At 41.1% G+C, this 21,819-nt stretch overlaps 2 protein-coding genes across 10 annotated transcripts; one reads left to right on the plus strand and one right to left on the minus strand.

The window, feature by feature from the left end:
• Positions 1-1,478: 1,478 nt before the first annotated feature.
• On the plus strand, positions 1,479-8,428 carry LOC148418654 (specifically androgen-regulated gene protein). 3 transcript variants are annotated; one of them, XM_088423613.1, is made up of 4 exons: positions 1,479-1,571; positions 4,590-4,733; positions 4,808-5,003; positions 5,164-8,428. In XM_088423613.1, exons 2-4 carry the CDS (start codon positions 4,671-4,673, stop codon positions 6,255-6,257), a joined length of 1,353 nt encoding a protein of 450 aa, XP_088279739.1. In that variant the 5' UTR covers positions 1,479-1,571; positions 4,590-4,670; the 3' UTR covers positions 6,258-8,428. The 3 variants fall into 3 exon arrangements, with proteins under 3 accessions (XP_088279739.1, XP_088279738.1, XP_088279736.1); XM_088423612.1 differs by having other exon boundaries at positions 1,510-1,571; positions 4,544-4,733; XM_088423610.1 differs by lacking the exon at positions 1,479-1,571 and having other exon boundaries at positions 3,486-4,733.
• Positions 7,983-21,737, minus strand: kif17 (kinesin family member 17). 7 transcript variants are annotated; one of them, XM_088423607.1, is made up of 16 exons: positions 21,635-21,737; positions 20,835-21,049; positions 19,541-19,780; positions 19,106-19,252; positions 18,305-18,406; positions 17,877-18,066; positions 15,711-16,166; positions 14,994-15,064; positions 14,754-14,919; positions 13,711-13,778; positions 13,541-13,629; positions 12,578-12,806; positions 12,099-12,357; positions 10,836-10,894; positions 10,628-10,748; positions 7,983-9,202 (listed from the first exon to the last, which is right to left on the minus strand). In XM_088423607.1, exons 3-16 carry the CDS (start codon positions 19,769-19,771, stop codon positions 9,048-9,050), a joined length of 2,343 nt encoding a protein of 780 aa, XP_088279733.1. In that variant the 5' UTR covers positions 19,772-19,780; positions 20,835-21,049; positions 21,635-21,737; the 3' UTR covers positions 7,983-9,047. The 7 variants fall into 7 exon arrangements, with proteins under 7 accessions (XP_088279733.1, XP_088279732.1, XP_088279734.1 ...); XM_088423606.1 differs by having other exon boundaries at positions 20,764-21,049; XM_088423608.1 differs by having other exon boundaries at positions 19,106-19,203; positions 19,541-21,049.
• Positions 21,738-21,819: the final 82 nt, after the last annotated feature.

Raw genomic sequence — 21,819 nt, forward strand, 5'->3', positions numbered from 1 at the left:
CTTTTTTTCCCTGTAGTGAGGTCAAACTAATCAAAGTTAACCAACAGTGATGATTCTATATACAATTAATATGATAAAGAAAGGCATGAGATGGTGGCGTAACATATCCTTGCCTCAGTAACATGCTCTCATACTCTTTTTGCCATTTTGTCTTGGTGACCCACTTACTGGCCACTTTAAGTTTGTGAAGAAAAAAAAAAGATAGTCGAGCGATTTTGGACATTGAAGGTTCAGCCCGACAGCAGCGATGCCGATTGAAGATTCTCTTGGCGATTTTAGACGGAAGAAAAATATTCCTTGGTCATTTAAAATGTATATGGACACTCATTCGACATAATTTATCATCAAATTGAGTACAAGTGGATTTGGAGGGTGTCAAACTTCGACTCGTTTTAGCTATTATCCTCTTAAAATGGTGTACAAGCCTTAGCAGAGGTCTTCGGTTACATACACGTGAATGGAAACTCACAGAACGGGAGAAATGAGCAAAGCTGTTCACTCGCACTGACTTTTCAAGTTCTCATTTAAAACTAATGGTTCGAGTTCTCATTTGAAAATAACGGCGGATGGATGAATGGGTAAATATTGTTGAATTCCAAGTTCAGGCAGCGCCCATCAAAAAACCCAAGCATTTCAAACATGCTTCATTTTTGTACAAGACTGATAGAAAGTCAAGCTGCTCTACTTAAGAATGCTTGTTAAGGTCCTTTTCTCTAGTGGCGCTTAAGAGTAACATTAATCTTCCTCATCACAAAAAAAACATTCTGCTCAATGAGCTGAAGTCTCATTTATGATACTTTTTAAAATTTGATTTTTTTTTGTAATGCCTTATTGTCTAAATTGAAGTTTCTGTTGATGATTTGCTGTGACTTTTGTTTTTTCTGAAATTGTGAAACTTGAAGTGAACTTTTTTCTCTTTTCTGCATTGATGATATTCAAGATGACAATGCTGTAAACAAAACACTTTTCTTTCAACAAGATTGCTGGTTTTGTTGTGAATTTGACTAAGGTGATGTGAAAATGTTGACACTTGTTGGGTATGAGGAAACAAAGTTGTTGCCAAAAAGTAATGTAAGGATTTTCTTTTAATGTGAATTGCTATGATTTTTATTTTAGTTTTTTCACATTGATCACCAACATTCACAAATTCTCACCACTACTCATCAATGAATGTTGCACACCAAACATTAAATGACAACTGGATTTACTTGATATTTTTCTGCAATGCTGTGTCACAAACAATTAAAAGCTATGGCAAAAGTTGTCTTTGTGTCAGCAAAATAGAATTTCAAGTAAATATTTTACATAGATTTACATACAGTACGTGTTGTTGAAACATTTTTGGAGCCAGCTCGGCTCTGGAATTGTTGGAGAGGTCTTGGGTTGGGGGTGTCATTACAACAGTAGTAGCAGGGTTTAGCGTCGGCTTATTACCATGACAACGCGTCTTTCAAGCGCACTCTGATTGGTTGACAGCTCCTCGCTCAGGTAAACGCCGAGACTGAGCTCAGGAGGAGCACTTTCGCCTCAGACAGGACACCGCTACAGTATGGATCACAAACGATTTTAAGGTACGACATTTATGATCAATAGCAGTTGTAAAATATTCACACGTACTTTAACTCACAACTGTCGTCATTTTTAAATCTCTCGTCTTCGAGGATTTTCTCACAAGCCAATTACGTTAGCATCACAAGTATTAATAAAAGATAGTCATCCAGCCATGAATCAAGTATATAGAACTATCGACATATGTTAATAGTGTCCTTTCGTGCTGATTAAATAGGGCCGCCCGTTTGTTAATCCGCCCTTTTAATCGTATTTTGGATGTAGTACACAGCGGTCACAGCATTAAATGCACACCGTGACAAGCATAGCGATAGTTGGAATTTATTTAAAATGGCTTGTGTTGGGAGTGTTTGTCCGTTGAAGTGTTCTTAAAGTCTTAACTTTTATATTATTCTTCATATGTCATAAATTGATCAAGCAGTTGGAAATAGTTGACGTTAAAAACAATAGTCTTTTTTCTTTTGTTTAATCTCAGTTCAAAAATAAAAGTTTATCTTCAAGAGATATACAAACTGATGTCTTCAAAAGATTATCCTGATTATCCTGTACTGTAGGATGTTCTAAGATTTATTTTGTTTCCCGTCAGATCTGCTCAGGCAAATAAATGTCAGAGCTGATGACAATCTGAAAAAGGACTTCACGCCGATAATCAGGCCATTCCTGTTACCACAATTCATTGCAGGAAAGATGCACATTTTCCCATCGTGGGCCTCATAAAGATAAATAAACTGTTGTCTGACGAGACAGCAACGTGTAATTCATCTGAAGGCCACACTTATTTGCATAAACGCTGTGACGGACTTTTTTCAGACGTTATCTTGTATTCACATCCTGACAGCTGGAGGTCACTTAGTGTGAACAATGAAGTGCACTCTTTTCTATCCCAGGATCTGAAGAATTTCGCTGTGTGGTTTCATGCTATACATGTGACAATAATTCTCCACAATAATACAAAAAGCTACTAAAATCGGTGAAGACAAATGTTCTTTTGTGCGACACGAAATATACATGTTGTTTGTGGAGCAGGTGGATGTGTGAATTTGAGCTACAGACGACGGATTAGAAGCAGCGTGTGCATTGTAATCTGAGTCACATGCCAGTTTAGATGCTTTGTCAGAAACACATGTTAAGATGCACCGTCATGCCCCTAGACAAACTACTGTACACTGATCCCTCACTACATTTATATAGCAGTTCACTTCTTTCAATGTTTTGTAAATTGGGTTAGTCAGATTATGTTTGGAATTTGGGTGTGTTAAGTAAATAAAAGTACAACAGGGTCATTTCGATTCATTTTGAAATCAGCAAATCTACGGCACCAGCAACACTTGAATCTGACTCACCTTGTGCAAATGTAGAGCTCTATCGGGAAGTGCAGGGTAAAAAATATCTTAGCCCGTGTGGCCCTGACATGTTTTCGCCCATTTACAGTAACTATTTTCTCATACTCGCTCAAATAAACAATGATTGTGATCTCGCACACACATTCAATAGTTGATTACATTTTTGATCAAATACAGTGATTATCGTTGGTGTCAATGGTAAGTCATTTTAGACTTGATACACTAATAAGGATCAAATTATATGTAAGGAGGCCGGACTGAGGCATGAAACTCCATGATTGTAAATGAGTACCACTCTGGCCCTGGTTTTGGCAATGATAAAAATTGGGCCGTAAGATTAAAGGGCCTCTATCATGATATTTTAAATATAATACAGTTTAAAATATGTATGTCATTGATGAAGTCTTACCTTTGGCGATTTCATTTCTGAAACGGCTTGTTGACTGAAACCAGACCTCTCACCGTGTGGCTACCACGCTCCCTTCATGACGTTATTCTAAACATGACCAGTCATGAGACAATAACAGAAAAAAAGCGAACCTAACATTGGGGTATGTAAACCTATGTGCGCAACTTATTTAACAATGTCAAGAAACACAAATTTAAATGTAAACTGTACTTAACATTGAGAAATGTAAGAATACCAGATGAAAATGCCCCATCAAGCAGCTGTCTTCATGCTGCTATTAATCCAACACACATGGGTAATTTCTATACAATGAAGCTAAAATGTAATTACAGTTATGGCCACTGTAATGTTACCGCAAATCCTCTCTTGTATTGGACTATCAACCTGATTGCTATTTATTGCTCCCACACAAATATCTGACAATAATACACAACAATAGCTACGTACCAGTCCACCAGGAACAGAACAAGGGTAGCGTCGGACGTATGTCATATCGCAGCCATCACATTTTGTAGGTTTTTATGCGGTAGGATTAATGCCACACTCAAAGTTCCTGAGCACGAGTGAAAGTGATACAAACCCCTTCAAAACCATGACAAAAGTACCATTCAGCTTGTGCTGAGTTGATGTTTCTTCAGAATGGCTATGAAAATATTTTCTGAAGGTTGAAACATTCTTTCGTGTTGCTTTAAGGTTACAAGTAGGATTGGGGTTTGAGAGCTATACAACATTGTTATTTCATGTACCATATTTTCCGCACTATAAAGCGCACCTAAAAGCCGTAAATTTTTTAAAAAGCTGATGGTGCGCCTTATAATCAGGCGGGCCTTAGATATGGATCAATATTGAGATTGGAATTTGTAGATGGGGAATGAACTGATAAAGCAAGCTTTACCTCTTTCTTTTGTGTGTTTACAGTTGAACAAGGTTGCTCATATTGACATTGAGTTATTATGCTATTGAGAGTTTAGAGTTATTATTTGAGTTATTATTGTTATTTCTTTGAGTATTACTATATTGTGATTGAAAAAGTTTTAAAATATGTCATTAATTGAGGGTGCGCCTTATAATCCGGTGCGCCTTATATATGGAAAAAGTTTTCGAACGCGTCATTAATTGAGGGTGCGCCTTATAATCCCGTGCGCCTTATAGTGCGGAAGATACGGTAACTTGAGCTCAAATTTTTGTCAACTGTTTGTTTTTCACATTTCTCTGTAAACAGCTTAAAAAATGTGATCACCCATGATTTAAACAAATCTAAACTGCAGACTGCAGATTGACACAGTTGTTTCGGCTGTTTTGGATGAAATGCCAAAATTGAAACCTGGCCAGGTGGGACTGGACTGGAAATGTTGGCTGGTACGGACAGCGCCGGCAGCTGCGACAGCGTTGTCAGTGGACAATCTGCTTTTGTGAGTCTCTTGGTCTTAAACCTTTTGAAGCTGTGAAACCAGACTGTTCCACAGATGATTGTTTTTCATTACAGAGTGATGATAATCTGGAGCATTTATCCGCTGAGGAGAAAGCTTGCCTCTTGTTTTTGGAGGAGACCATCGAGTCTTTGGACACCGAAGACGACAGCGGACTGTCCACCGATGAAGTGGACCTCTTGCCCAACCCTTGCAGCCTGGCTTCCAGATTGGCAGACTTGTCAGCCTCCATGAGCAAAACCAAGCTCAATGGTGAGCGAATCTTCCCAGGAACAATTGCAGGTTTAGCTGTCAAGTTGTTCCTCTTATTGATGCAAAATTCATCTTTATATTTTGTCATTGTTTTTCTGCCTAACCTCTCAACTTGGCTTCCTTTGCCCTTCAAGCTGCCTGTCCATTTTTTGTCCGACAGGTCTGCAAAAGCACAACTCTATGGAAACCATCAGGGAAAAGGTGGAGAACAAACCCATACAGAACTACCTTGTACCAACACCTTTAATTTTAGCGAGCAGCTCTAATTGTTCTGAGCCAAACCTGAAAGCTGGGATTCAATTAAACAAGAAGTCTCTTTCGATTGGTAACAACTCAAGCCAAAAGCTTTCTGGTGTTCAAACACCCTTTGAGGTCAACGGTGTGCTACCTCCTGCAACCAAACCCAAAGATAATTTAGCGAAGACAGGCGAAAGAGGACCTTTATCCTACGATGCACTCGTTTACTTGCGGAGAAGCGCCTCCACAAAGAAAACACCTTTATGTCCCACTGTCGATCACACCATAGACTTGGTCAAACGTCCGCCAGTCATCCTAGAAGGTCCAATCGCTAGAAATGTGGCAGGGCCTGGCAGGGCCCTCTCAGAGTTTGGCAAGTTTAGGACAGGACCACCACCTGTTGCATCAAAACCCAGAAAAATGCCTTCAAATATCTCAGTGAAGATAGAAAAGCTTGCGACGTCTGTCTCCAACTCATCATACGGTCTTAAGAACGCAACGGATCCCAAAGTGGTGAGACAGGAAGCTTTGCAGAAGCTAGGCCTCCTCGATGGCCGACATTCAGAAACTGCTCAAAGGACCCACCTGGAACTCCCAAAGTCTTGCTTGTCCGCGGGGAATGGGATTTCAAAAGCTCCGGCAAACAACAGTCCGTTGAGAAGCCCCTCGTTTTGCCACACTTCAGAGCCTCCTGGTCCCAGGAGCAAGGGGCTACACAGCAGTGCCAGTTTCCACCACTACTCCAGGGGAGACCAACAGGCCACATCACTCTCTCATCCTAGTCAACCCAACAGAATGCAGATAACCGGTCCAGAGCAACCTACTACCCTGACCAATCACAAAAACAAAATAAACTATCCTGATGCGCAACTCAAAAGCGTTGCAGAGTACCAGCCAGTTAGTCCCAAAGCCTCAAACTCTGTGGCATACACGGTGATGATGGTGCCCGGAATGGGCGCTGACAGAAGAGAGGCTCTCAGAAAGTTGGGACTGCTCAAAGATGAGTCGCTCAAGTAAGCAGAACAGTCACAGCATTAGCCCACTTGGAACTTCGTTTCAGTCAGGACAAAAATGCTGAAGAACTTAAAGGAGCAACTTTTTCCATGCACTTTTTCCAACAATCTCCTGTTGCGTTGCAGCTCTGTTATTACTGATTGTTTTCCAAGAAAGCACTTCAGGTGCATTGGCTCCTAGTGAACGTTTACGGAACGTTTGCACTCCGTGACAAATTCAGGGTTCACGCCTGTGCCTCAAATTGAACATTGACTGAAGTAAAGGTAAGCTTTTGATTTTAGAAGTCTATTTTTATGTTCTTTTATCATCTTTAATGGGGTACATGTATAGCTGAATCTGTTTTTAGATTGTGGGAGGCCGTGTAAATTTTGAACAGGTTTAGCTTTTACAAATTGTTTTTACTATTTTTTTAAGCAGATTAGTGGGTGGAAAAAAAATCACTCTACACCCCACACCACTGGGTAATCACTCATGATAATCTCTCAGAGACGTCCGAGCATCGGGACTTTTCTGCCTTTTATCACATGGCAGGGAAAATTCTCACATTTGTGTGGGGCACCCGCTCTACGTCTATCAGACTGAAAAGTAGTATTGGGCGTTTGTCCTTTTCACACATGAAGAAAAAAAAATACTGCCGATACTTGGAGTCACTTACCCTAGGAGTGTTTGACTGGCAGAGCCGCTATGTGATCTTACAACTCGTCTTACTCGGGTGGTCTGCTGCTCTTCCCTTATGAGATTAGCGTGAGCATGCCAGGCGTGTTAATTTCGTGGATGGGCCTTTCTGTCTGCCCGCTGGATCCCCCTGTGCGTGTTTGACTTTTAATTCCGTCCTGGAGTGGTTATGTAACATTTCAACGGCCAATCGTTGCTTGAGTGGAAAGGTGTGTGTGGGGGGTTTATCCACGGCTTATATTTCTACTGCAAATGAGGGGTGTCAAATTCAGAAACTGACACGTCCCTCTCACTGTATGTCAACTCATATTCTACAATGGAGGATGAACCAGGCCAAATTGTGAAACGTGACACTGATGCAAAAAGAGAGGCAAGGTCAGCAGGGTCAAAACTCAAACGAAAAGAGTACAGCCATCCATTTTCCTTGTAAGGATTGGACGAGCAAGATTAGAATACCACAAGATTTTTTTTTTTTTTGGTGAGCTTGTTGGGCCATAAATCCAATGGAATACACAATACCAAATGTAAAGAGAAGGCCAGCTAATACTGTACTGCAAAATAAATCTTACCATACCAAATAATGTTTATACATGAACACATTGCTATGCTTGCATTATAATGTTCTTCTCAGAATAATGGTGACGACTCTTTCTACTGAGCAAACTGTTCCTCACTCCCAGAGTTGCGTGTTGCAACTCCCGATATGAATATCAATATTGTTCTGAAATCACGTTTAACCGCCAATCCAAGGCACTTAAAAAAAACAAAAAACAAAAAACTGAAATACACTGAAGATGTATTGTAACACTTGTACCACCTGTGGCCCACATATAGCGCAGCGTCTCGCATATGTTAGCCGCTAGCTAGCAGCAATTAAGTGCCCTGGAGGGCAGTCGGATGACTTTTCAGAGGTAGTTTAATATACAAAGATGACTGCACATCTTGTTACTGACATGTTGGTACTGATGACCTTTGTTCCCCTCACCAGACTGTAAAATGTGTCTTCTGTGGGTCACCGTCTCAAGGAAAAAAAATTACGAGGCCAGAGCTGTTTAAAATCTCATTAGGTTTAATTAAGTTTCAAAAAATATAAAATTGCTCATTCATTATTTCATGGAAATGTGTTATTTGTTTTTTTGTTTATTAATTGTCTTTCACCAAACAAAAACATTTTTATTCAAAAACTATAAAAATAATAATAGAAGCAGCTCTACAGGAGAAATACAGGATGCAGTAATGACTTTCAAATCACCAGTGTGGGGATTTTTTTTTTTGGGGGGGGGGTTCCAGTTGAAGAGAGGAATGGTAAAATATTGACATAACATACAAAGGCAGTTTGTCAACACTGCAAAAAAAATTAAGTTAACATGAGCAACTATCTCAGATCCAGCTGAAAATGAGCCTGTAACAAAATGATTCTCCTGTTCATGTTTACATTTGCATGCTAGATTGTTCATTTTCGTGCAGTCTGCTCAATAAAAAAAAAAAAAAAAAACCTTTGAAAATGAATTGAAAATTTATATTGGACTTTATTCTATATTACACATTTTGCCATAATCTCTTGTCTTGTCCTATTACTCGATCTTGTGAGACACCTGGTTTCACTTTTGTCTCATCCCATCACTAATATCTTGCCCTCATTAGTGTTGCGTGTGAAATTGAGTGTCTTTCAGATCACTTTAGGCAAGTGTAAATGACCTTGCTATTATTTTGTTTTTTACGGCTGTAGTTTTTGTGTTTTCACATTATTACCGTAATATTGCTGCTGCTTTATTTTTGAAGGCGCTAAGAAAGAGGTGTCGTAAATTGACAGCGACTGTCGCGAATAACTGAGCGCCGACTCCAGCTGAAGGAAGCACCTCCACAATCATCAAAATATTGTACATTAAATTGAAAGATCATTTTCAACATGTATATTATTGCAAACATCTTTACCTTTTATTAGTGCAATCAATGCAAAAAAAGATGACCAGTGAAGCAGAATGAGTCAAATGTTTGGTGTGAAAATGGTTAAAGTAGCTTTAACGTTTCAAAAACATTGACGTTGGGACATGATTGGACCGTTTAAAAGTACTTGCCACAGTGTATATACTAAATGTATCCTATCTCTTGCAGTCATTATTGATGAGATCTGTTTTTTTTCCGCTTCACCTTACCACCGGAGGCCGGGATGGTCAATGACTCTAGGCGGAAGGGACGAGGTATGGTGGAGTCTAGGCTCGCGTTTACACTGAGGTGGGGTGACCCGTTCAAGAGGGAGGGGGCGTGGGCAGCTGTGGGAGAAGGCACGCTTACTGATAACGGCAAGGTAAATGACCATCATTTTTAATTCTTTACTCCTTTCTTTGTTTTTACATTATGAACGACACTCATTGATTTTATCTAAGTGTAACATGTATGTGTTACATGTTTAGATGCATTTTTATGCCTGATAATACATTTATATCAGAATTTTGGGGGGCCTTGGAACAGATTAGGGCATTTACATGGAAAACGCATCTCTACTTACTACATTTTTTAAAATTTCTTTGAGAACCAATTACAGTGAACCCTCGCTACTTCGTGGTTCCACTATCGCGGAATCGCCACATGCCGTATTTTTTTCCCATTACGCGGATTCACGACTTCACAGATTTTTTTTTTCATTACATATGTATATTATAAGAGAAATATATCGCTTCAGCGACCCATAGCCGCAGTCGTGGCCCGCCATTTCAGAGTGAACGAATCCACTGTTCGCTGCATTAAGAAGGACAAGGCGAAAGTTAGGAAGATGGCTGCTATCACCTTTGGCGATTCAGCGAAGCCAGTCGTTACGGCTGGTAATAAAACGATCGTCCGTATAGAAGGTGCTTTAGCAATCTGGATTGCCGACTGCTGACGGAAGAAGCCTTTTCTCTTGAAGTCTCGCGCAGCTACAGTCATATTAGTAGCAGCCCGGACTTTGAATTAAAGTCTAATCTGTACATGATCAAAGTTGATTACAATGTAGAGTTACACTTGAAATACCATTTTGTTCTAAAAGAAATCTAGGTAAAACATTCCCAATGGTGTCTGCTTCTCTGTCTCTGCCTCCTGCCTGTGTGTTGACAACAACGTGCGCCATGGTGCGTTTCATGAGTTACACAGTACGTCCCTATGGAGTTTTAATCTACTCCCGGCCCAACTCCCGTTCCACAAGGACGTTCGTGTCAGTCATGAAGCGCACCCACAGCAAAGGGCACACACACGCACACACACCAAGGGTTCACTGTAATTTCGTAGGTAGAGGTACCACTGTACTCAGGGAGAAAAAAAAAACACACTTGTGTGTCTGACACTATTGGTGGAAAAAAAAAAAAATCAAAGTTATTTGTCTCTGTGTCATTTTTTTCATGTTACCAAAAATGTTTTTTGAGCAAAGATGAGTAGTCTTTTTGTGCTCACTGTAACTTAGTTTTGGGTTTAGTTTTGGGTGGTGGAAGTTGGAGAATTTTCACTGCATCCACGTGTACAGTACCTAATAACTATCAGTTTGAAACAATCAGTAATCAATATATTTTTAAGGGTAATGAATTTGGATTGATGGTCTGCTCCTTAATTAATGAAGGGTGTGAAAAACAGTTTTGGGGGAGCTGCTAATAAGTAATTTGCAGCAAGGCTCTTTGCGGGGATTGTGTACCCAATCAAAAGGGTCAAAGTGTCAACAAAAATCTCACCATGTCCCATAGTTGTTTGGCCTCCGAGCAGCTGGCTGGCCCTCTTGCATCGAAAATAAGTGTTGGCGATGTTTTCGCTGTTGCTGCGGTCCAGCAGCTTCTTGTACCGGTCCTCCTCAACCTGATGGGGAACACACGTTTGTGACGGCGGGGGACACATGTCTCTAGCCCATGAGCACAAGAGGAGGAGCCCATGCCAAAAACCTACCACTAATACTTCTGGATCTCCAGCCGGGCCTCTGGGCGAGGACACTTTTGAAGGCTCAGCTGAAGGAGTAAGACATCAAGAATGTCTTAAGTTTGGGGACACAACTGAAATGTAATACCACCTCAAATATTTGGCAAATTATCCAATATTGGAAACAGTTTATATACAAATACAAAGAGGTTTAAAAAAAAATCCATGCTAAAAGTCATTCCCGTTAATAAAACCAAAATCATGAATGAAAACTGAGAAAATGCCATGATGCAAAAGATATATAGAATATAGATATAAAAAAATATATATATATACAACTCTGCAAAAAGTGTCAGAGATTAAATACAAGAAAGAAAGAAATAACAATTGGGCAACTATGTTATTTCTGCCCATGGGGTAAGAATTTTTGTCTTGCCAAGAAATCTAACATAAGACATTTTTTTCTTAATGGGTTTAAGAGCGATCTGAGAGCAAAAACAAGTTAGAATTCTTTAATTTACTCAAGTTGCAAATGAAATGGAAGCAAAATAGTTGTCAATATGAGGTCAAACTTCAAATCATTCTAATTTTAAATGGACGTGTTTTTCTGCCTCGCTCCAAGCGATTTACACTGTTCATTTACCTACTGATGACGCAACATCAGGAGGCTTACGATAAGAAATATATTCATGTTTTGTCGAAAAAGGAAAAAACATCTTGTGTATCAAAACCTTAAGAAAGGAATGCTTATTTCTAGATATTAAATCTAACATTTTCTTATTAAGATTTAATTGTTTAAAACATCTCATAAGATAAAAAGATACTTTTGAATTAATTGAAAAAAATCATTCACGCATCCAACAAAACTTAGACAATTTAGTGTGTCCAATACAATGCAATGCATATTTTTGAAGTGTGGGAGGAAGCCGGAGTGCCTGGGGAGAACCCACACGGGCAAGGGGAGAACATGCAAACTCTACACAGGAAGGCTGGCACGAGGTGGATTTGAACTCAGGTCCCTGGGCTGTGAGGCAGACGTGCTAACTATTGCGCCATCTGTATATTAAGACCCTTTTCGTAAATCTAGGCTCAAACAAGAAAAAATTTAATCAAGAAGATTTTTTGGGGGGCTCAGTGGTAGAGTTTACCTGCTCACCAAATCGGTGCGAATATCCGAGCACGATGTTTCCGAAGTTTTTGACTGGTAATGTAGTGCACCTGTGTCCCTGACGAGGAAAAGTGCTACACGAAACCAATGGATGCGAGCTTGTTGGTTAAGCTCACGAGTCCCACCTGAGGGCAGCGTGGTTCTCTGGATGGTCACGTCGGGAATCCTCCACGCGGCCATCTCCTCGTCCCACGCGGCCTCTCGCTTCAGTCGATCCAGGCTGCTGTAATTGCAGTCGCGCCGAACCAGCGGCGCCATGCGCTCCAGCAGGCCGTGAAGCAGCTGGCCCTCGCGCTCCAGGCGACGAATGGCGGCCAGGTAGTCGTTTCTCTCTTCCTCAAACTCCGTCTGCAAGTCACGGATCTCCAGTTTGGCCGCTTTTAACTGACGGAGGAAAAAGGTCCACGTTTTAGAAGATGGTCCTTTCACCTTGGCCCAAGCTACAATTGACGTACGCACAGTAGGTCAGTGGTTCTCAAATGGGGGTAGGGGTACCCCTGGGTGTACTTGAAGGAACTCGTCGGAAAACGTCGATATTACAAAACTAATCATGCTAACAATCCTTGCATTGTTGTATTTTTTTTCTCACATGCGTGTGACTGACCTTTCCCTGGACCTTGAGCAACATCTGGCCTTTGGCGTGAACCTCCTCCTGAATTGAGTCATAGACACTAAACAGCACATTGTCGCTGTCCTCGCTGTTGTCGGACAAAGCTTTGACGAGCTGAGCTTTCCTCTGATCGGCCACGTTCCTCCTCTGCCTCTTCCTTTGCTGGAATTCTTTGTTGCAGGCCTGCTCTCCGCCGACCACCTCCTGCTCCAGCCTCTGCAGTCTGCCAAGGGACAACGTCTCCGTTTTAGGATTTGTGTTCGGAGCAAGTGTATGTTAACCCTTTAAATATGCATTTATTCGAAACAATTTGTCACGTGCCGTGCATTCGAATATCCGATTTTTCCTTTGGTGTGAGCCTGGCCAGGCTCCGCCTCTGGGCTGAGGTCTGAGTGTCTTTAAAGGTGAGTTTGAGAGTTTAACCCTAACCTCGTATGTAATCTCTTCACAAATGAAGACTATTGCTTTGTGAAATTTGAAGAAAAATTATGAAATGACCTATTCATGTTACAGATCATCAAAAATTAAAAAGGTTTTGGACAACAGCAGCGGTACGCTTGAATGTACATTGCACCTACGTTTCCAATTTCTGTAGCATTTGTCACCGATAGGGTTTGTTGGTGCCTTTTCAAAAAGCACGAGCACGCATGCAAGAGCGCGTTTGTGACGTTTGCCTCCGTTTGACCAATGAAATTGAGCCGGGCAGTTACATGACAATATTACCAGAAATGTTACCGGTTCAAGGTGTACCCCACGTTTCTCGCTAAAAGTCAACTGGAATAAGCTCCATCTCTCAGGCGACCCTGATGCTTCAGAAAATGGAAAGTCGAAATATGCAATGACAAAACTAAAACTGAACTTTTCAAAGGCGTTTTGGGGAATCATGACAGAAGGCTACGATCTACTCAAGATGGAATTAGTGCTGAATTTAAGTAGACATGGCAGCATGCCATCAACCTCTCCAGAGCTTTTTTCTGTTCCAGCTCCCCTGCTGTGCTGACACCAGAAGCCTCTTCCGGCACTCCATCTGCACTGGACTCGGTCAGCTACACCGCAATGAAAAAATGAATGCAGAAGTTGGCCTTACGTATGTTTCTTGGTGGGCAGGTTTGACCCAATGCGTGCACCTGATTTGCGTTGCTGGGGGTGGTGTTAGTGTTGTCCTCTATTGTCGCGCTGCTCGAGCTCACTTGCGCTAGGAGACAAAGCAAAGAAAAACAAAAAGCATGCAATCAGCTGCTGCTTGTTCGCACTTCGATGTACTCCTGTTTGTTTGTTTAGTTCCCTCCAATATCCTCAACTATTAAAGGCACACACTTGTGGCGTTTGAGCTTTTATTAAATATTCATAACTGCCACAAGATGGCGCCAAATTCAAAGAAGTGATGTGTTGTGACATTGCCGTATAGCAATGCAACAGAAGGTTCATTTGAAATTCTAAAGGCTGCATTTATGTGGGAAAAACTCATTTTGGTTGGCTGCTAAGCTTTATTCATTTTTTTTATATATTACATACATTTCATTTATGAATAGACATTATATAGTGTCGTTCGTTCAGTCCTCACATTGTTTCATGAAAGTTTAAAGGGATAGTGTGTAAGATTCAGACCGTTTTTCATTACGGACAGCAGGGGGTGCTGCAGGTTCTGCATTTACCGCATGTCCGTAGCTATAACAAGCAGGCCACCTCCGGAGAAGTGCCACCCCCCATGTAATATCATTTAATAATAACCAGACCAATGATTGTATGTAAAACATACTGTTGGTCATTAAGAACACATTTATTTGCAAGTTTTTGAAATGTACAATCATTTAATTTATTCCTTTTCAATGAAGAACAGATTTGATTGCATCGTTGTTATGGTTTGACTTGTGCTTATGCCACAATTCTTTGGTTGAATTTTGGGAGGTTGTCATGGTGAATACTCAGCGTATAATATCAAAACATGTGAGTTTAAAAAATCTTCTATTGTGAGGCATGAGGGAAAGGACCTTGAAAAAATATTTGCATATTAAATCACAATTTGGAGGGGAAAACATTGCAATCTGCATATTTTTCCCCAATTTTAAGCCCCAGTTTATATATTATATATAGTATATTTATGGTTAAAAATATTAATACCATCTTTTGGAGGGAACAACTTTCCTTACTGTCAGATGTTCCATCTCACCATTCTCTGAAGCGGTGCTTCCCCTGCTTGAATTGTTCTTCTCCAGGCCAGAGAGTTTGCTGTCATAGGAGGCGCGCAGAGCAGCGATGTCCTCCTGCAGCTTGGCTTTGGACTCCCGCTCGGCGCTGAAGTCGGCCCGCAGCCGGGCCAGCTTTTCCTCGTAGTCCTGAAAGGTCAAAGTACTAAATGGACAACAGCGGCGCAGACGTCAAATGATATGCGAGCGTGGGAACGTCCTACCTTTTTAATCTTCTCCTTTTCACCATCGGTGGAGCTGGGGGAAACTGCAGCCTGGTGCTCAGGCATGGCAGCTTTAGGAGAAGAAAACTGGAGTTTGCGCAAGAGCATTTGATCTGGCCCACATTTGATTTTTATTACAAAGCAATTACTGATCATCACAAGATAACATCAGAAGTTTTGAAGAATTTGACATGGCCATCTTGAACTTCAAAGTCCTATGAAAGCCATGTGTTTCATTTGGAGTAAGCGACACTGTCAGTACAGTTCACTTGTATTTTCAAATGTTTGCATCTAATCTTCCAAAGCCGTTTTGGTACAATTTTATTCGTAATAAGTTTGATATGCAATGCAAAATTGTTAATCAAGTTTTTTTTCCTCTATATTTAAGCACGGTAATTATGTTCCGTCTGTACCCATTTTTCTTTTACTTTTTAAGAATAAAACCTCGATCACGTTTTTTGATGAATACTTTGACCATGCGACAAGAAATACCATCTGCAGTTTTTGGTTTTAGGACCATCTCCAATACAAATGGAGCACAGGACATATTATTGCCGAGAAAAAGTTTGACTTGACCTCTGCTTTGGGTCAGGAAACCCAATTGTTATGCAGTAACCTAACCTTTAAGGACTAACCGGCAATCTTATTGTTGATAATTACAATAAGATAAATAGACGGTCCTGTTATTTCGAACAACGTCTTTTATTTTGTACTCACGTGGAACGGAAGCAGCAGAGGCCATCTGGCCTGAGATGAGAGCCCGCAGCTTCTTGATCTCCTCCTGGTACTCCCGCAGCAGCGCATCTTTGGGGTCCTCGTTGATCCGCGGCCGGTTCTGGATGCTCTTGGCGCGGTTGGCGTAGCGCAGCGTGCTCAGGCTCTCCTCGTAGTTGCTGCCGGCCGGCGAGAGGCAAGCCACCATCAGCGTGCGGGTGTTGCCGCCCAGCGAGTCCTGCAGCAGCCGGGTCAGTTTGGAGTCGCGGTAGGGGACGTATTTGGAGCGGCCGTCCACCAGGGCCGAGATGACGTTGCCCAGGGCAGAGAGCGACAGGTTGATCTTGGTGGCCTCGCGGAGACGCTCGCCTGTCGCGCCAGTTTTGGACTGACGCTCGCTTCCCGCCAGATCCACGAGGTTGAGCTTCCCGGCTCGGAGGTGGTCCTGGCCAGCCGCGTCTGGGGAGGGATCGCGTCCAGTTTCAACGTGCGCTTTTTACGCAGCTTGGTCTATCGAGATCACGGGGATACTCAGGCCCGTCAATCACGTGATTGACACATTCCAAAGCCTTTAAATTAGGGGTGTCTGACTCATTTTAACTCTAGTGGGCTGGACTGGAAAAATCATGGTATATACCAGGGGTGTCAAACATACGGCCTGCGGGTCAGTTCTCGCCCGCAAACGGGTACAATCCGGCCCGCAAGACATCATGTAAAGTATAAAAATTCGCTGATTTTTTTTATTAATAAATGAAAAACTTGAAATGTTTTCAGATTCATAGTAATGTTAATGTTTTATGATCAATAGTGATGTTGTGCTTGTGGTATTTTGGAGCATATTAAAAAAAGAATAATAAATATGAAGTTGTTGTTTTAAAGTTATATAAAGACATACAGTGATTGTATTTGTCCGGCCCACTTGAGAATAGATTTTCCTCCATGCGGCCCGCAAGCTAAAATGAGTTTGACACCCCTAGTATATACTAAACAATTAGTGTCAATTTAATGTAGATAGATATTTTGTTGAAATATTATACAGTACTGAATGGAAATTCTGAATGGATCTTTTTCCCTTTGTTCATGTAATACAAAGTTTGTATTTTTATACATTTATAACACATAAGATTTTTAAAAATCAATTTGTCAAGACATCACTGCACTATATAGCACATTATGTTTTCTGTAATTTATGTTGTTTCTGTGTCTGGTACATGCAGCATCCACTTCAACCTGTGGGCCTGGAAGGGGGCTCCTCCCACCTGTGGTCCCTTCTGGAGGTTTCTGATTTTCCCCTAATTTGGGGTTTTTGAGTTTTTCCTTCCCCTTCTGGGAGCTTTGACAGGGGATGCTGTTGTGTACCCTATACTGAAAAGATGTCTCTGTACGACCTCTTTTCATTCTGTGAAGCCCTTTGAGACTTCGGTGATTTAGGGCTATATAAATAAAATTTGATTGATTGATTGATTTAGAATAAATCAATAAAAACCATGAACCAAAAAATATCCAGTGGAAAAAAAATGCCCCAATCAAAATGCATGGTGGTACAACCTCTTTTCAAGGAGTACAGTGAAGTGCAAAGGAAATTAAATGGAAGAAATTATGCTCTAGTGTCTCATTTTGGACACTGGATATCGCCCACGTAATGACATACATGACCGAAGAAGGTGAAGACTCATTAAGACGTCAAGACAAATACAGAAGCTCAGTATGCTAATTGCTGAGATGCTGATGCTGATGCTGATTGTTTGTGATACAACATGAACCAAAGCTGAATGTCTGGTAATGGACCAGATGGTGATCCACGTTCATTGTGAATTTATCGGGCGATCAAAGGATTTTACCTGTGCTGAGCGGGAGCGTAATGAAACTGGCTCGAATGCTAACGTGAACGCTAGTGTAGTTTTCCATCTTCTGTCACTGATCAGCAAGCTATTTTGTGCAAGTGGTCACTTCCACTTGTAAGTTGCACTTTTCATCTGGACTTTGCTTGTAGAAGATGTTCAAATGATCTTCAAATGCTTCCCATCTTGAGGACCAGGTTAAACCTCCTTGTGGAACGGATCCGGCCCGCGGGCCAGACATTTGCTAGCCCTGCTCTGTATATTTCATCATCTTTACAGCCCGTAGCCAGCATTTGTGTTTGTGCGTGTTACGTGCGTTTTCTCTGACCTGTGTGGCACATCTCCAGGTGTATGCTGAAGATGGAGTGCGAGCGAGATGAGTCCTTGTTCATCAAGGTGTAGGCCACGGCGCGGTTGCGCCAGCCGCGCTCCATCACCTTCTCGCACTCGGCTACGCTGTGCACCGTGTGCATGGACAGGTCCCGGGCGTACACCCCGTGCTCTGGATGCTCTTTCAGCTGACCGCAGGGAAAAAAACAAAAAAACTCAACACAATCAGTTTGTTCAAACAGCGTGACCTTCAAGACTGAGTAACAACCTCGTCACCATGGTAACATGCAGCACTGTCTGTATTGTACACTTCTCAGTCTTGTCATTGAGCTCACACAGTGTGAGGAAGGGCTACCTGATGTGTCTTCTCATTGTATTCTACACACAGACTTTCTAATGTTGCTGAGAGCAAAGGACACCACAAACCTCTAATCTCTGCTTGGTGTCGCTACCCAAGAGGTCTCGTATTTCTTCGTTGTAAATTTCCAGGTAGGACGCCCTCACCAAGAACTTGGTGTTTTCTGCACACTGGCACATATAGGCACAGAAATGCACACAAAAGTGGCAAGTTAGAAACTACATTAGACTTAATAAGGAGACAAAAACAAAGACATACAGTGACTCGTTTTGTTTCTGACACTTTTGGATAGTGGATAAACACATTCACTGCCAAAAACGTCATTATATGTAATTACAGAGTCAAGATATCCAATCCCATGAGTTTATTTACAGTATTTTTTCAAATATTGGAGTAAAGAAGTGTCTGAAAGTCGCTGGGAGATGAAAATGATCGCCCTCCATTAACCCTTGTGCGATATTTTGTCCAACCCTTTGATCTTTACATCAAAGGCGTTTCACGTCAAAAGGAAGGCATTGAAAAAAGGCACGGTGGAGCTGAAATTTCACCCAAAATATTGACAACATGTCAGATTTCAACATGACACAACCACTTATAGTTTTCACCCTACCAGGAGTGTTCCATTCCATGGGTAACATACTGCAAGAAAGATGTGGAAGAAAACGACGCAAAAATGGTCAAAATACTGCACAAGGGTAAATATGAGCTTAACAGGAAGGTTATACTTATTAGATAACTTTTAGGGATGCAAATCATTTCAGAACATAAACTGATCGTTTAAACCATGTTTCAAAAAAATCTTGTGACACTCAGGCTTTGGCTAGTGTATGTGTGGGTTTCATGTGTAGTGTTCATGCTGCCAAGTCCACCTGAATGCTCTCGAAGATGTGCTCAAAGGCTCGCGGGATGACTCCCCTTTGGGCCGGGGGCCCAGATACTCCCTGCATAGTGAAGGACTTGCCGCTTCCTGTTTGACCATAAGCAAATATTGTGCCATTGTATCCCTCTGTGACCCCCTGTAAGATAATTATGCATTTTATGTTAATGAGGCCATGTGTGTGTGCTAATAGGTGGGTCTTGAAAGTACAAATGCACAAGCCCACGCTGAGTTTTTATGCACATGATTTGATCAATAAGTTAGGATGAAATTCCAGAGCAGCTTTCACATTGCTATCACATCAAAATCAAAATGTAAGCAGAGCTGCATTGGGATTTGGATGCACAGATAAGCACTATCTAACAGCTTCTGATTAGTAATAGTGCGTTTAGCTCAAATTGTTGTTATTTATCGATATAAAGCTCACCTCTACTAACTGATAGGCGCTCTCGTTGTACATCTCTTCCGTGGTTTGATCGGTGAAATAAGTCCCGTCGAAGGTGAACTGCTTCGGGGGCTCATCGGCTGACGCGGGCTTCTTGATGAAACACTGGCAGCGCTGCAGGTCCATGGTCAGGACCATCTTGGAACCCAGAGCTTTCTCCCTGTCGTTCAGGGGTCTGCACCGGACCACCACCTTCACAGACTCGGATCCCATCTCTGTTACCTTGAAGGATGCAAATTCACACATCGTAGCCCAGTGAATTCTAAAAACTGTGCGAATACGTTTTTGTTTTATTAGACATTTTGTATCTTTGTTCATCCATGCCAATGCAAGAATTTTCATCTTTTTTTTTTGTTTCAGGCACTTTGATGCACTTGGTTATTATCATTTTTTTTTTAGTTTTAGACTAAGCTGTAACCCGTATAAACGCTGTAAAAAATAATTAACAGTTGTCGGACTTTGAGTTACATTGCTTTTTTCTTTTGTTAATATTAAAAAGGATACAGGTTGAGGGATACTTAAATAATTTTTATAGATAATAATCTTATTTATCGTTAGCGAGTCGAGTGGGAGGGGGGGTGAAAGGTTTTTATCTTTCCTGGGGGGGGGGGGGGGACTAAATATAATTGAGAAGCACTAATCTGTGTCTACTCTACACTGTAGTTTGGCGGGCAGAACAATTACATATGCTACCACTAGGTGGCCGGAAGTACAATGACTGTGAAGCCTCATACTGTCAATCATATACCATAATTAGCCGTGACACACTTTAGTGCTCTACTGAACTGGTCCAGATTTTACACCATGTGAATCAAGGTTTGCTTTGTTTTTTTTGTTGTTGTTTTTTTTTGTGTTTGAATATTTTGATATGATGCTATGGCGTGAGTTTTGGATAATGTAAAATATGTGATTTCAGTAAAATTGCAATAGCCTCACAAGTGACTATAGGGCGCAGTAGCTATTGGTGATCATCACACACTTTCTCCAACGCATCGCATGAAATAAACAAAACTTACATGTTTTGCAACTACATAAATCGGCACGATATAATTTATTTAACAATACTATGATCGCACTTACATGAGGATCGAAATATTTGTCGTTGAGATTCAAACAAAGATTTGAAAAATATATTTTTTTCCACACGGCGTATGATGTACCTAACAAAGTCGTAGAACATATGCTGATATAAAGTGTGCACTCACCAGAGCGACTGGCAATTACATTAAAAATATATATATATATATGCAACGACAACCAGTTCCAAAAACAACACCTCTACTGAAGTTCAGAGAAAAATAACTTGTCCGGTAATAATGGAAAGCCGAGTGTAGTCATATTTTGTTTCCCTCCTCTTGTGTGTCGTCGTCGTCGTAGCAGGTCTCATTTTGCCATTCCCGTTTTCCCACAGCAACTGGGTTTGACGTTGCCTAGCAACGCCCAGCAGTCTGTTCAGTCGCTCTGTTTGGTCGGCCATCTTGCGAAGGGCAGCTGCACGGGTTGGTAAAAGCAATCAAAGTTCATGTCAACTCATGTCTTAGCTCCCATACATTATAGTCCTTACGGGATTATTAACAAAATATTTGATGCAAATGTATTTGCATTTTACTGGATACACTGCGTATTCAACTGCTTTTGCAAATAATGGGAAAAATTGAAAATGTCAAATACATGCATAATTCAACGAGTAGGCCTATATAGAAGTTCATTTAGTTTATGATTTAAAAAAAGGTTAAGAACTTAATATGTTTCTTCATGGAAGTAGAACAACATATACAACATATACTAGGAATTGTAAGAAAAATGTGAAACAAATGAAAAACCGACAACTCATTTGTGTCATAGAAATTATTTTAAAAAATGGACGCATTGTAAAACGTCTGAAATATATATAGTGATGAAAGGGGCACAGCACACACCCACACACAATGTGCTAACCACTCTTCCACCGCGCCCCCAAATAGACACGTTATTCAACAAATAGCTTCAGTTATGTTGTGTGTTAACATTTTCTTCTAATTTCCAATTCTTTCTTACATGGTTTCAATTTCAAAGACTTTAATAAATGGTACTTGCGCTTGGGCCGATAGAAGATGCGTCCATGTTTTTTTTTCGAAAAACGAAGACGTTCGATTGCCGTGTCAAGAAGACTGCTGCCAATGTGGGTATTTTAGCGTCATTAGTTGCGCCCCCTGGTGGTCTGAATGAGTTTCTACAGAGTAATACACAACACTTGCATTTGCGACTCCCATACGGCAGGA

This window comes from Hippichthys cyanospilos, chromosome 9 (genome assembly GCF_059441005.1).
Source record: "Hippichthys cyanospilos isolate Australia breed blue-spotted pipefish chromosome 9, RoL_Hcya_1.0, whole genome shotgun sequence".
In the NCBI taxonomy this organism is placed as follows: domain Eukaryota; kingdom Metazoa; phylum Chordata; class Actinopteri; order Syngnathiformes; family Syngnathidae; genus Hippichthys; species Hippichthys cyanospilos.